Here is a 14,068-nt window from a genome sequence, read left to right as displayed (position 1 = left end):
TTAACTAAAAATTTCAGGAAATTGTATATGTCTCTGAGGCCCCATGGAAACCACATTCCTGAGCACAGGATCTCGTTTAGCTCCGTTACCTTTCTCATGCAAGCTAGTAATCCATCCACAAAGGCTGACTTGGTCTTGTGAACCTAGGTAACACAGACAGAAGTGATCACTTTCTTGTTTAAGCATCAAGCAGGAACCAGCGTCACAGACGTGTTTCACAGAGTGCTGGGCGTGCACCGCTCACGTGTCCACTCCGATGACGTCAGGAGGCCCTGCAACGGCCTGGTGCGGGACCCAGAATTAAACAACAATGATGCACAGAGAAAGATGGCACCCTAAGCCCTTTTCTGGAATAATTCTGGAATCATTCTTCTCACAGAAATGTTGCAGAGATAAATGGAGCGTCGTTGTGGGTACCTGTCCTCCTGCGTCCCCTAGGGTGCCTTTAGTTCTCCTCTAGTCGTTTCGTCCCATCAAGAGAAGGCTGTTTGGTGCCATGACCAAGCCCTGTCAGCTGCCATACCTCAGGAGAGCAGCAGGCCGCAGGTTCAGGGGATGGCAGACTGATGGTACAGGCGGCGGCCCAAGTTATGGCCACGGCTCACCAACAGCAGAGAACACATGCAGGTGCATGGACAGAGGAAGTGCGGGCTGCTGAGGAAGAAGGGGGCGCGCCAGCGAACGAGGGCACCACCATGCTGAGAGAGATGCGGGGAACCTCACCAGGCCCAGGGCTGGGGAGTAGGCGGAGGCCCTCAAGAAGCTTCTGAACTCTGCTGGTGGAGTCTAGCCCACAACGAAGTCACCTGATGAAAACACACATCCCCTCCCCGCCTTCATCCATCCTCGTCCCATGGGACCCGGTGGCTCCAGCCGAGTGGGGTGCATGAGAGCAGTGCAGGTACCAAGTCACCTGAATGAGCTCTGTCCCCCTTGGAACACTGCCAGCGCTACCGCCATGATCATGGACTGATAGCTTTTTTCAGGGCCGGTGCCAGATGGCCCCCTCCCTCACCAACTCACTCACTCACAAAGGAAACTTACCCGTCTATATTCCAAAATTATCTTGGGTAATGGATGAAGGTCCTGCAGAGCACTTAACTGAAAAATGAGGATAAATGTCACCAATATAATTCCTTCATTTAATTTTAACATTTTGAACACTTATTTTCAGCTGGAGAAAGTCCTAGTAATAAATGGTCGTATTGACCATATTTTCCAAAGTGAAGATTCATAATAAATGTAGTTTTCAAGTGTCTTAATCTAAATCCCTTATAAAATCACTGCCGTCCATATGGGAGCTAAAGCCCCTTAACACAGGCTTGGAATAAGATTGCTTCCAAGATTAAATTCATGGACTCCAAATCCAGGATATGCAAAATACCATACAGGAGAATACACTAAGAAAATACCTCCAAATGTGTAACTCAAGAGTTTAGGAACATCCAACATTTCAATCACAGTTATCCGGGCATAATGTCAGGGAGGTAATCTCAGAATAGGATTACGGATTTTAACTAATTTTAAAAGGCCAAAATATGGGGCGCCTGGGTGGCTCAGTTAGTTGAGCAGGTGCCTTTCGCTCAGGTCATGATTCCAGGGTCCTGGGATCAGCCTCGCATCGGGCTTCCTGCTCAGAGGAGAGCCTGCCTCTCCGCCTACTTGTGATCTCTATCTCTCTGTCAAAATAAATAAATAAAAATCTTTAAAAAAAAAAAAAGGCCAAAATATTACATTCAGGATGACTCAAGATCATAAGAACATGATTTGTTCAATTACCACAAAGTGAACACGCTGGGTAAGGCCATGCACACAGAACACTCCAGGTGCCCGGCGCGTCCCGCTCCTCCTCTGTAGGTAACCACCACCCTGACCTCCACCATGAAGGCCACTTTTCCCAGCTTTCAAACTTCGTATCAAAGGAAGGGGACAGAGTGAGGCTTTTGTTCAACATGGTGGTTTTAACATTCATCTGTGTTGTATGAAGCAGCATTTCATTTACTTGTACTCCTGTCTTCAACTGTGTGAATGTAGGACAACTAGGTTTTGTCCTTGATGGATACTAATAACTTGTTTACAGGCCATAATGACTAGTGCTGCTGTGAACACTCTGGAGCCTGGATTTTGGTTAACATAATGTCCATGGTTCTGCTGAGTAGAAACACAGAGGAATGGAATCGCAGGGCCAATCACAGCAGAGACACCACCAGCCAGTTCTCCCAAGTGAAGGCACCCGTCTGTACCCTGTCAGTATGGTGGGTGATCCAGTTGCCCCACATCTTTGCTAACACATGTCCCAGTGTTAATGTTAGCCACACTGGTAATTGTGTTGTGATACTGCACAGTAGTTATGTATTTCCTCAATGACAACTGTAGTAGGACCATATTCACACACTCATTGACTAAGTACGTATCTTCCCTCATTAAACCCCTGTTCATGTCTGTTGCCCATTTAAAGAATTGGTTTGTGTGTCTTTTTCCCCCCAACGATTTGTGGGTATTTGTTATTCTAGACAGCAGTTTCTTCAGCCGATTAAATTTACTGGAAATCTCTCTGCCCTCTGTGACTTTCTTATTTAATTGTTTAATGGAATCTCTCATTAACAGAGATTCTAAACTCTACTCTTGTCCAATGTATCCGTCTTTTACTGCATGGGTAATGTATCCTGTATCCTTCTTAGGGACATTCACCTACTGCAGGGTCTTGAGGATGTTCCCTTATGGTATCTTCTATAGTCTTTGTTGTTTTTGCCTTTCATATTTAGATGTACAGCTCATTTGGAGTTTATTTTTGCGTATGCTGTGTAATAGGGCCATTTATGGAATGAGCCGTCCTTACTCACTGCTCTGCAGAGCCACCCTTTCAGAGATCGTGCCTATCATACGAGGGTGTGGACTCCCCACACAGGGTCCGCTGGTCTATTTGTTCATGCTCCTGTCGACACTACACTGTGCTACTTAGTTCCTGGCAATCCCCATTGATTTAGGGTTAGTCTTGAGGTCCAATGGACTAAGTCCTCCAGACGTGCTTTCCAAGATCACACTGGCTCTTAGTTTTTTGCATTTCTGTGGCAATTTTGGAATCAGCTTGCCAGCTTCTCCAAAAAACTGCTGCCAAGATTGTTCTGAATCTAGGGGCGCCTGGGTGGCTCAGTGGGTTAAAGCCTCTGCCTTCGGCTCAGGTCATGATCTCAGGGTCCTGGGATTGAGCCCTGCATGGGGCTTTCTGCTCAGCAGGGAGCCTGCTTCCCCCCCCCCCGGCCTGCCTCTCTAGCTGCTTGTGATCCCTGTCTGTCAAATAAATAAAATCTTAAAAAAAAAAAAAAAGATTGTTCTGAGTCTATAGACCAGGTTGGGGTAACTGAGGCCATACACTCCTCTAACAGTGTAAGGCATAAAGTTGTATCATGGTCTGTTTGAATCAAGACTGAGGACCCAAGGGTTTTGGCTGGCCACAGTTGTAAACCAGAGAGCTGGTGCTGGTGCCATGGGAGTAGGCACTGCCCCGGGTGCGGGGGGGGGACCTGAACTCAGTGTGATCCAGAATTGCCCTTTACTTAGCAAAGTTATCCCCAGGGGCATGGAAGTACATGAAAACACTTAGTAAAGAAAATTGCTTAAGATGGACTAGCTCCCCTTATCTGGATACCTTACTCACAAAATAACTTTCTAACCACAGTCTCTCTGTATATCTCTACTTGAGCCGTCTGAGAACGCTTGAAAGATATAAGTATTTGATCTCATCCAACCGTGGAGCAAGCCCTACCAGCGCTGGTTTGCGATCAGCGCTGGTTTGCGATCAGAGGCAGTTCTGCAGCCACGGACTGCCCAGGGAGCTTTATCACATGCTCCGTGTTGGCTCCTGACAGCACATTCTTCTCAGCTCCCTTCTCCCCATGGCCACTCCGTAGTCTCTTGTGCGCGCCTCCTCTTTCCCTGACCTCTAAGTGTCAGTTTCTCAGCATTCGGTTCTGTGCTTATCAATGTTGGCTGGCTTATGAGAAATAGCCGGGAGCTTCAAAAACATGCTTGGGCCTGGCAGACACAATTCTATGGTTCAGTTGTCAGCCTGGTCGTGAGTGTTTTTCCAAAGCTCTGTCCAGGGTAGGGGACTACCATCCCAGGGCAATTTTACTAAAAACTGGCTGACCACTTCCAGCACAAGACTAACAGTGGACCCAACTGCTCCCTGTCACTGCAGTGACAGCTTATTTTTTTTATAGTCATTTTCAGTATGTTGCATAATTTTTCATTTTTCTTCAATGAATTTGTATTTCATTTTTTAAAAGATTTTATTTATTTGTGTGTGAGAGAGAATGCGCGTATGCACAAGCAGAGGGGAGCAACAGGCAGAGGGAGAATCAGGCTCCCCGCAGAGCAGTGAGCCCCAAAGTGGGGCTCAATCCTAGGACCCTGGGATCATGAACTGAGTTGAAGGCAGGCAGGGCTTAACCACTGAGCCACCCAGGCATCCCCAGTGACAGCCTATTAACAAGACTCCTGCCTTGTATGTCCTGACTTTTCAGGACATAGCTCACATCTGTTAGGACAGGCAGAATCCAAAGCCCTGACAACACCACATGCTGGCAAGGGTGTGAAGCCATAGGAACTCTCATCCACCTGGTGGGAAGGCAGAAAGGTATAGTCACTTTGGGAAGTAGTTTGTCAGTTTCTTACAAAATTCAATATACTTTTGCCATACGATCCAGCAATCATGCTCCTTGGTATTTACCCAGAGGAGCTAAAAACTTCAGTCCACACAAAAACCTGTACACAGATGTTTAGAGCAGCTTTCTTCCTCGTTGCCAAAATTTGGAAGCAACCAAGATGTCCTTCAGTAGGTGAAGGGGTAATAACTGGGGTCCATCCAGACAATGGATCATTGAAAAGAAATGAGCTATCAGGGGCGCCTGGGTGGCTCAGTGGGTTAAGCCTCTGCCTTCGGCTCAGGTCATGATTTTAGGGTCCTGGGATCGAGCCCCGCATTGGGCTCCCTGCTCAGTGGGGAGACTGCTTCTCCCTCTCTCTCTGCCTCTCTGCCTACTTGTGACCTCTGTCAAATAAAATAAAAATCTTAAAAAAAAAAAAAAGAAATGAGCTATCAACTAGGAAAAGACATGGAGAACTTGAAATGCACAAATCTGAGGGAAAGAAGTCAGTCTGAAAAGGCTGCACACTATATGGGTTCCATCTACAGGACATTCTAGAAAAGGCAAAACTATGGGGACAGTGAAAATATTGGGGCAGGGGTGGGGTGAAGGGGGAACATGTGGAGCACGAGGGTGTTTAGGGCAGTGAAGATACTCTGCATGATATCATAGTGGCAGACACCCGTCATTACACATTTGTCCAAACCCATAGAATGTATGACACAAAGGGTGACCCTGGAGATATAGTATGGACTTTGGATGATGATGACTTGTCAGTGGAGGTTCACTGAATGTAACAAATGGTCCCAGGTGCTGACAGGGGGGTGCTGACAGTGGGAGAGAGGATGGCGGGGAGGGTGTGCTGGCCGTGGAAAGGCAATATATGAAACTTTTCTGTACCTTCTGCTCAATATTGCTGTGAAATAAAATATAAGATTTAATAAAAATAAACGTCTAATAAAACCGTATCTAAGATCATAGTTGTGCTCTTATTTGAACTGTTTGAGGCTACACATTTCACCTGAAGTCCACATCCCTCCCCACAGGAAGGGGAACGGAAAGGATGAAGGAAAGAAGAGAAGAGTCTTCATTTTGAATTTGGAACCATGTACATGTGCTCCCTAGTAAAAGTTCATCTTTTTAAAAAATGCACAAAGTAGTATGCCTTGGTCAGTTAAATAAAAGAGGTTAGTATGATTTACCTCGATCATGTCTTTGTAAAAAATCTATGAGAAAGCACACCAACACCAGAGGAAAGTTCCATCTCCTTAGTTGCCAGGTGCCTGGAAGCGCTAAAGAGCAGCAGAGGGAAGGGCAACACTGCCAGCTGGTGCCAGGATGGAGAATAAATCAGCCTGAGACCCTCAGCTCCGGGCCCCATGAGGCCAAGCATTCGGCTTTCCCAGCTACCGCTGCTGCTCCACCTTTCAGGAGGTGGCCCTCTGCCATGTGGGTGTGAAATCCAGGCCCGAGTCTCCCTGGCGGGATGGAGCCTGCTCCATGCGGTCCCTGAGCTCCGTGAGTTAACAGCAGACAATTATGCTGGTGAGGGCTGCTTGGCTCTAGAGAGGCGACAAACGGTCAATCTTGGGCTTGGATCTGGAGCTTATAGCCTCGAGCGACAAGCCCACCAGGAGCTAAGGTAACTTTAGGCATAGGAAACCAGTCTAGGGGAAGACACAGGTCGTGCCAGGGGCCTTGCTGCGTCTGTGTGGCCTGGGGAGGACTCCCTGAAAGCCACATTTGAGCTGCCAATCAGAAGCCACTGCACAAACTCCAGAAAAGGCTGCAGACTGGCACAGGGCCCGCGCGGAACCTGCGAAGAGCAGTGTGCTGCTCAGGAGTGCTGGGAGCGAGGGGGCCTGAGAAGGCGCTATGGACACACTGGAGGGCCTGGACATGAACCTAGGGGTCACAGGAAGCCCCTGGCATGTACATCAGGGTAGGCTCTGCCTGGACTTGACGCATAAACAGCAGGGGGAGAGCAGTTGGGAGGCGGCGGAGGGGGCCGTGCCAGGCTGTGAGTGGGAGGTGACTGAGGGGGTGGCGGCAAGGACTGACAGAGCCAACTCCAGACTGATGTTTGCAGGCAGAGACGGTAAGGCTTGCTGCAGGTGAAGCTGGAAGAAGATCCAAGGTGACTTGTAGGTTTCTGGATGAAGTAGCGGATAATTACAGTCAGGACTTGATGGTTTCTGAGAGCTCATGTCAGGCATGGTCCTAAGGACTGCTTCACACACAGGCACACATACACACACTTGTTGAAAACTCAGAAGATTGCTGTAGGGAAAGGACTGTTATTATCCTTCTTTTACAGATCAGGACACTGAGGCACAGAGGAGTCAGCATGCCCTAACCATGCAAGAGGATGTGGTAGCCAATGCCACTGTCCTTGCTCTGCCCCCTACTGGCTCCCAAGGATGCGGAAGGATGAGGGGTCTCCACCGAGGGGGCACTGAAGGAGGCAAATTCAAACCCCTTTAGGGACACATCACTCTGCAGATGTCTGTGACGCACAGAACTGCCCCCAGAACCCCAAGGGCTGCACAGGGGGACTGTCAGAAGACACAGGGCTCCAGCAGGGAAGACATGGGCAGAACGTGCAGGGCTGGACTGGCCATGTGCATAGGGAGGGAGGCTGCGGCTAAGTCTGATGCTGAATGCAGCACGCAGAGCACAAGATGCGCCCCCAGAGCTGGCTCTCACTGTAGCAACCCAGGTCCAGTGCAGGGGCACCTGGGTCAGGATCTCAGGGTCCAGAGATCCAGCCCCACCTCCTGCTCCCTGCTTCACCTCTGCCACTCCTATGCCCCCAGTCATTCTCTCTCTTTCTCAAATGAATAATAAAAAAAAAATCGTAAAAACAAAAACAACAAAAACCAAGTCTACTTATTGATGCCCACTCTGCATGCTCTCATGAATCTTACTCACTGGATTCTGAACATCTATTTAAACTCGTCCATTTTTTTTTTAAACATTTATCTTTTAAAGATTCATTGATTGAGCTTAAAGAACGAGCAGAAGAGGGAGAGACAAAGAATCCCAAGCACATTCCTCCTGAGTGCAGAACCCAACTGGGGGCTTGATCCTACTACCCCAAGGCCACGACTTGAGCCAAAATCAAAATTGAGGACTACTCAACCCACTAAGCCACCCAGTGTCCCATACTCAGCCATTCCAACAGAGCAGACTCTCACTCCTCCCTGTTTATCAAACAGGCTCTTCTTAAGGGAAAGGTAGCTCAAATTTTCTAAAATAAATCTAGGGTGATGCCTGGGTGGCTCAGTTGCTTAAGTGCCTGCCTTTGGCTCAGATCATGATCTCAGGATTCTGGATGAGTCCTGAAGCAGACTACTCCCTGCTTCTCCTTCTGCCTGATGCTCCCCCGGCTTGTGCGCTCTCTCCCTCTCCCTCTCCCTCTCTGACAAATAAACAAATAAATAAATAATCTTTTTTAAAAAAAAGGAAAAACCTTCCACATCTCTATTTTTTAAAAAATAAATATATCTAGGGGCACCTGGGTGGCTCAGTGGTTAAGTCTCTGCCTTCAGCTCAGGACTTGATCTCAGAGTCCTGGGATCGAGCCCCACATCGGGCTCTCTGCTCAGCGGGGAGCCTGCTTCCCCCTCCCCCTCTCTGTCTGACTCTCTGCCTACTTGGGATCTCCGACTGTCAAATAAATAAATAGGATCTTTAAATAAATAAATAAATAAATAAATAAATAAATCTAGGAAAGGAGTGGCAGCCTTTAACTTCTAAGAGGCTATGATTGGACTGACAACCATTTGTTTTCAGAACAAAATTCTACCTTGTCCTTTGCAGATGACGAAGTTGGTGGATTGCTTCCAGAAAACTGTACTTTTTCTCATGGTTCAAACTAGGAGGGCAGCCCTGCGGGGTGCACCTGCTGCACAGCCCACTGCAGGGGGACAGGCAGGCCTGAGGGTGACTCACACGTGGTAGAGGCATGCTACTGTCTCAAAAACAAAGGGAACAATTCTTGAACTTACCACAGCTTCTGACGTGGATGGGAGTTTCTGCAGCCCTGTTCTAGGAAGAGTCTCCCTGGGACTCCGCAGGTGCAGTTTTAGCTTGCCGAAGAGGATCTTCAACAAAAGCAGGGACACGTGATGGACGGGTCTCAGCTTTGAGAGAAACTGAACATCACAGCCACAGAAGGCCCACCCAATTAGATGCTACAAACACTCAAATTCTGATCTCATACTGTTCTTGGATTTGCAGGCTTTGAAAGAATGAATCTCAATGTGAGAAAACATGAACAACTTACATACTTTCCAGATAATAAACATAAAATAATATTTATAAATTAAGACTAAATCTATCTTTAACCCCTAAGAAGTATTTTTTTTAAAGATTTTTTAATTTATCTATTTGATAGACAGAGACCACAAGAAGTCAGAGAGACAGGCACGGAGAGAGGAGGAAGCGGGCTCCTAGCTGAGCAGAGAGCCCGACACGGGGCTCAATCCCAGGACCCTGAGACCATGACCTGAGCCGAAGGCAGAGGCATTAACCCACTGAGCCACCCAGGCACCCCAGAAGTATATTTTATAAGAAACAAAATTTCCCTTTACCTCTCGAAGCTGATTATTACTTGTTATATGAAACCGCTCTCCTGCAACAAAATGGGCTTCTTGCTCCAGTTCCTTGAGACGAGACTGTGAATGTGATATATAATCTTAATAATGGTTTTCACAATCTAAGATTATTTTATTTGCTCGTCAAATAGTTCCCAATATAAGTTATTATAAGAATAAAAAATAGCCAAATGTTTACCAAAATGTATATTAAAAATATATCCTTTGACTCACAGTGGAAACCTCAGGCTCACAGAATCATCCTCTCCCAAACCTCAGGAAGCAAAATGAAAGAAGCAAAATAGGAAGTAACACACCAAAATAAGGGAAGAATGAATTCTCTAGGAATATTACTCCTAGAAAAGGGATCTAGCATCATACCACCAACTTGAAAGCATCCAAGGTATCCCACGGTAAAGGAGTTAGGACCACTGACCTTGTAGGTCCCTCCCACCCAGCGGAGAGAGCAGTCACAGGGGACACCAGGGACCATGCTCTGAACTGCCACATCCAACTACACAGAACACAGCCTGGCTTGAGGTGGGGGAGGGATGGATGGTCCAGGTGAAAAACAATCTAAGCATGTCCTCTGCATCAGCTGACACAGTACAGGGTCGGGGGAAGAGCTGAATTTGTAAGCCCTCACCCCCTTGCCACTTCTATCAGAAGAAAAGTAGCAGACAGCCAGGACTTAAAAACATAATTGTAAAAATGGGGCACCTGAGTGGCTCAGTGGGTTAAGCCTCTGCCTTCAGCTCATGTCATGATCTCATTGGGCTCTCTGCTCAGCCTCTCTGCCTACTTGTGATCTCTGCCTGTCAAATAAATAAATAAAATCTTAAAAAAAAAAACATAATTGTAAAAGAAAACAGAGCAGGGGTTAAACCAACCCATCCCGGTGAACTATCACTTGCATTCTCTCCTTCATCAGACGAGGGCGGCCTTGAGGCTGACATTTTGAAAGAAGTTACAAAGAGGGTCCAGAGAAGTTAGGAACAGAATGAACCTGATACAAAAAAGGAGTATCTAGGTGAAAAGAAGAAGCCAGAAGCACGTGCCTCGGTTAAAGTATGCCAGAACTCTGTTATCAAAGAAAGAAATGAGAAAAAGAAACCAAGGAGTAGAGCATTAAAGGACAGATAATGGATTCCTTCAGGAGTAAGCCATACCTTAGGGAACAAAAACTCCAGCAACAAACTGTGTGAGCTTCCAATTAAAACGGCACAGTAAACTTGCACGATGATGCACCCGTGTTCAGGCACGGGAAGAAATGGATAAATAAACAGAGAAAAACAAAAAGATAGTTTCTTAAAAGAAACAAAACAAAACACAAGCATCTCTTCAGAGCGGGAATAGATACACACTGCAAACAGCAGGAAGAACAAGGGGGAAGCCCAGTGGGGCTGTGGGGCCAGAGGCTGGAGGCCCTGTCAGGCCACAAAGCGGGCATGGCAAGCCCTCCTTTCAGAGAGGAAGCTGGGCCAGCTTGTATCAGTTACCTGCTGCCGCATGACAGAGCACACTGGAGTGGATCAGCACCTCAGGTGGGGCTCAGCTAGGCGCAGGTGCTGGCTGCATGGCCGCATGGGTAAATTCATTTCAAATTGTCACCCATTTAAAAGTTATGTTAACTGGTTTTTTCTTATTGATAGTAGTTCTCTATTATAGTCTGCACAGGAGTCCTTTGTCATATGCATGAAAATACAATCAAAATCCCAACAGGATTTTTTAAAAAGTAGATCAAAGAATTTTATATGGCCAATGCAAAGAACTTAAAACTAGACAATACCATATAGAATAAACACAAAGATGCAAGACATACCATAGGGTATTAAGACGTATTATTACAAAGCTACCATAACTAAGGCAGGGCAGTATTAGCACAGGATAGACCAAAAAACCCCATGAAACAAAACAGAGTCCAGAAAAAGATCCACATTACAAAAATCAAACATACACTGAGACCTGCCTTGAAAATTCTCTAAGCAGACGAAACCCATGTTGTCCTACAAGTAATGCTCCATTTAGTCTCTTTTGGGAGATCAGCAAGGCTAACTTGATCTGGGTTGTTTCTTGCTTGTGCCTCTGAAAATCATAAGTGAATCTCAAATTGTGCTCCCCAAAATCCTACTGCTGTAGTCCACCACTATGAAGAATAACCAGTCTTTGCCTCCACACCATATAAGGGGCTTATGACATCAGACCTCTGAGCCTCGCTCCATGGCTTGTTTTGAGTGCTCCTGGTTTGTAAACTGTCTTTCTGTGTACAATTAAGTTTTGCTAATTACTACTTCAGTGCTCCAGCGGTCTTACTTCTGCTTTTCTCTGAACTTCTGATAGTATTGATCTGACTTATGACACAGATGTTACTGTAATTCAGTGAGGGGAAACAATGGCACTTTTAATCAACTGAAAAAAACAGAAATCAACTTGGGGGGAAAAATCTTAATGAAACCTGATACCATATAGAAAAATCAATGTGAAATGGATGATATGCTGAAAATAATACAATTTATAGAAGAAAACACAGAAGAATATCTTTACTAGAAGGCATACAAAAGAGATCAGCACATAAAAATTCTTAAACATTTGAAAAAATGGTTCACCGGACTTCATTATAATAAAGAGATTCTGTTCACCAAAAGATACCACTATTAAGAGAGTGAAAAGACAAGCCACAGACACAGACTGAGCTGGAAAGTATTTTAGGTTCTATGGGGCACATATGGCTTCTGTCACGTATTCTTCTTTATCTTTGTTTATGTGTTTGTCTTTTAAAACTGTAACAACCACTCTTAACTTGTAGGCCATATGAAAATAGGCCACAGGATAAATTTGGTCCAGACTATTGTTTGCCAAACTCTGGACTGGGAGAAAGGATTTTCAATATATATTACAAAAGACTTACATATAGAATTTATTACAAGGACTCACATACAGAATATATAAAGAACTCTTACAAATCAATACGAAAAAATCAGTTAACATAAATTTCAGAGTGAGTGAAATCTTTTCAAAATTGATAACAAAAGAGTACATCCAAAATACCACCAAACGTAGGGAAAGGTCCTCAATATGATTAATCATCAGGAAAATGCAAACTAAATCCACAATGTAAATCCACACAATCCACTATAAATATACAATGACAGACCCATCAGATCAAGTAAAGTGAGAAAGACTGGCAGTATGCATGGTGAGGATGTAGCAAATGGAATTGGAAAAGGTCATGACCAATTCCAAGAAGTCTTTGGAAGTACCTATTACCACCTACACACACCCTATGTTCTAGCAATTCCACTTCCAGACATAAAATCAGGAGACAGGGGCACTCACGTTTATGTACATGAATATTCACAGCCACTGTGATCACAGGGCTTACCGATGAGAAGGATGTAAGGAAGCTAAGACACGTTCTAAAATGGGTGTTACACAGCAAGTCTCATTGGAACACACATCTGCTAAACTCACCAAACAAGTGAATCCCAAAGACAGAATGTGAGTAAAAAAAGACAGAACCAAAGATCCCACATTGTGTGGTTCCATTTACATGAAGCTCAAAATCAATGAACAGAGTCAGATTAATGGCTCTCTCTGGGGGTACAGATGAGGAGGGGACAGGAGGAGGAGCCTTCTGGGTGCTGGAAATATTCTATATCTTGCTCTGGGTGGAGTCACATGCATGTGTATGTGTGTAAAAATATGTCAAGCTGCGCACTTAAAATTTAAACCAAGGAGATTCTGGAAAAAAGTAGGAAGCACATGTGAGAAACTGCCTCCCCACCTGGACCACAGCTGCAGGGGCAGAAACCATCTGATGCAATGACCATCCCGGACTCAGGAGTCTGTTGACCGCTTGCAACTTCCAGGCTTGGAAGGTAAATTATAGCTACTTTTGGTCAATTTCAGCTCTTAGCATGGTAGCAGCTACCCATCCCCATCTTCCACCACCAACCACACTGCAGGCAATCATCCACGTTTCTGGAACAGTGTGCAGAAGCCAGGGTGGGCAAAAAGACCCTGTCCTGCAAAGAACAGGGATCTGGGCTCTGACTGCTGATTTTTTTTTTTTAAGATTTATTTATTTATTTGACAGATTGAGAGAGAGAGAGAGATCACAAGTAGGCAGAGAGACAGGCAGAGAGAGAGGAAGGGAAGCAGGCTCCCTGCTGAGCAGAGAGCCCGATGTGGGACTCGATCCCAGGACCCTGAGATCATGACCTGAGCCGAAGGCAGCGGCTTAACCCACTGAGCCACCCAGGCGCCCTGACTGCCGATTTTAATAACACACATTCAGATAAATAGGCAGGCAGCCATGGTTGTAGCCCCTCCCCACATTGTTGTAAGACCCTCCCTCTCCAGCTGAACAGACTTCCAGGGGAATTAAAGGGCCAGCACTCTTTTGCATCTCCTTTCATTTTTTATTTTTCCTCCTTTTGAGAGCCAGAAATTAAAGACAAGGATGTTCAAACACTATTGCTTATGCAGGGAAAATTAGAAGCAGACCATGTATACCCAGGAAAAATTTTGGGAAAAACATGAGAAGACCTTAAGCTTGCCCCTCAGTCTGATCTTCAGCACAGAGACACCCCATGGCAATAAAAAAACCAAAACCAAAAACACTAACATAGAAGAGCAAACCCTGTGGTGGGGGGGAGAATATGATTTCCAGAGCTACCACATTATCAGATTCAAATGTCCAATGTTCGATAAAAAATGTCAGGGCAGGGGCGCCTGGGTGGCTCAGTGGATTAAAGCCTCTGCCTTCAGCTCAGGTCATGATCCCAGGTTCCTGGGATCTAGCCCGCATCAGGCTCTCTG

At 45.7% G+C, this 14,068-nt stretch overlaps 1 protein-coding gene across 1 annotated transcript in view; it reads right to left on the bottom strand.

The window, feature by feature from the left end:
* The window catches only part of POLN (DNA polymerase nu), a 114,262-nt gene that overhangs the window by 86,145 nt on the left and 14,049 nt on the right, over positions 1-14,068 (bottom strand). The window contains exons 4-5 of the mRNA XM_044225950.1: positions 9,245-9,328; positions 8,660-8,755 (exon numbers count right to left, since the gene is read on the bottom strand). Of these exons, the coding sequence (XP_044081885.1) occupies positions 8,660-8,755; positions 9,245-9,328 (180 nt within the window). The remainder of the gene's footprint in view (positions 1-8,659; positions 8,756-9,244; positions 9,329-14,068) is intronic.

The sequence above is a fragment of the Neovison vison genome, chromosome 11 (assembly GCF_020171115.1).
Source record: "Neovison vison isolate M4711 chromosome 11, ASM_NN_V1, whole genome shotgun sequence".
NCBI lineage: Eukaryota > Metazoa > Chordata > Mammalia > Carnivora > Mustelidae > Neogale > Neogale vison.
This window is presented reverse-complemented; position numbering and strand designations above follow the sequence as displayed.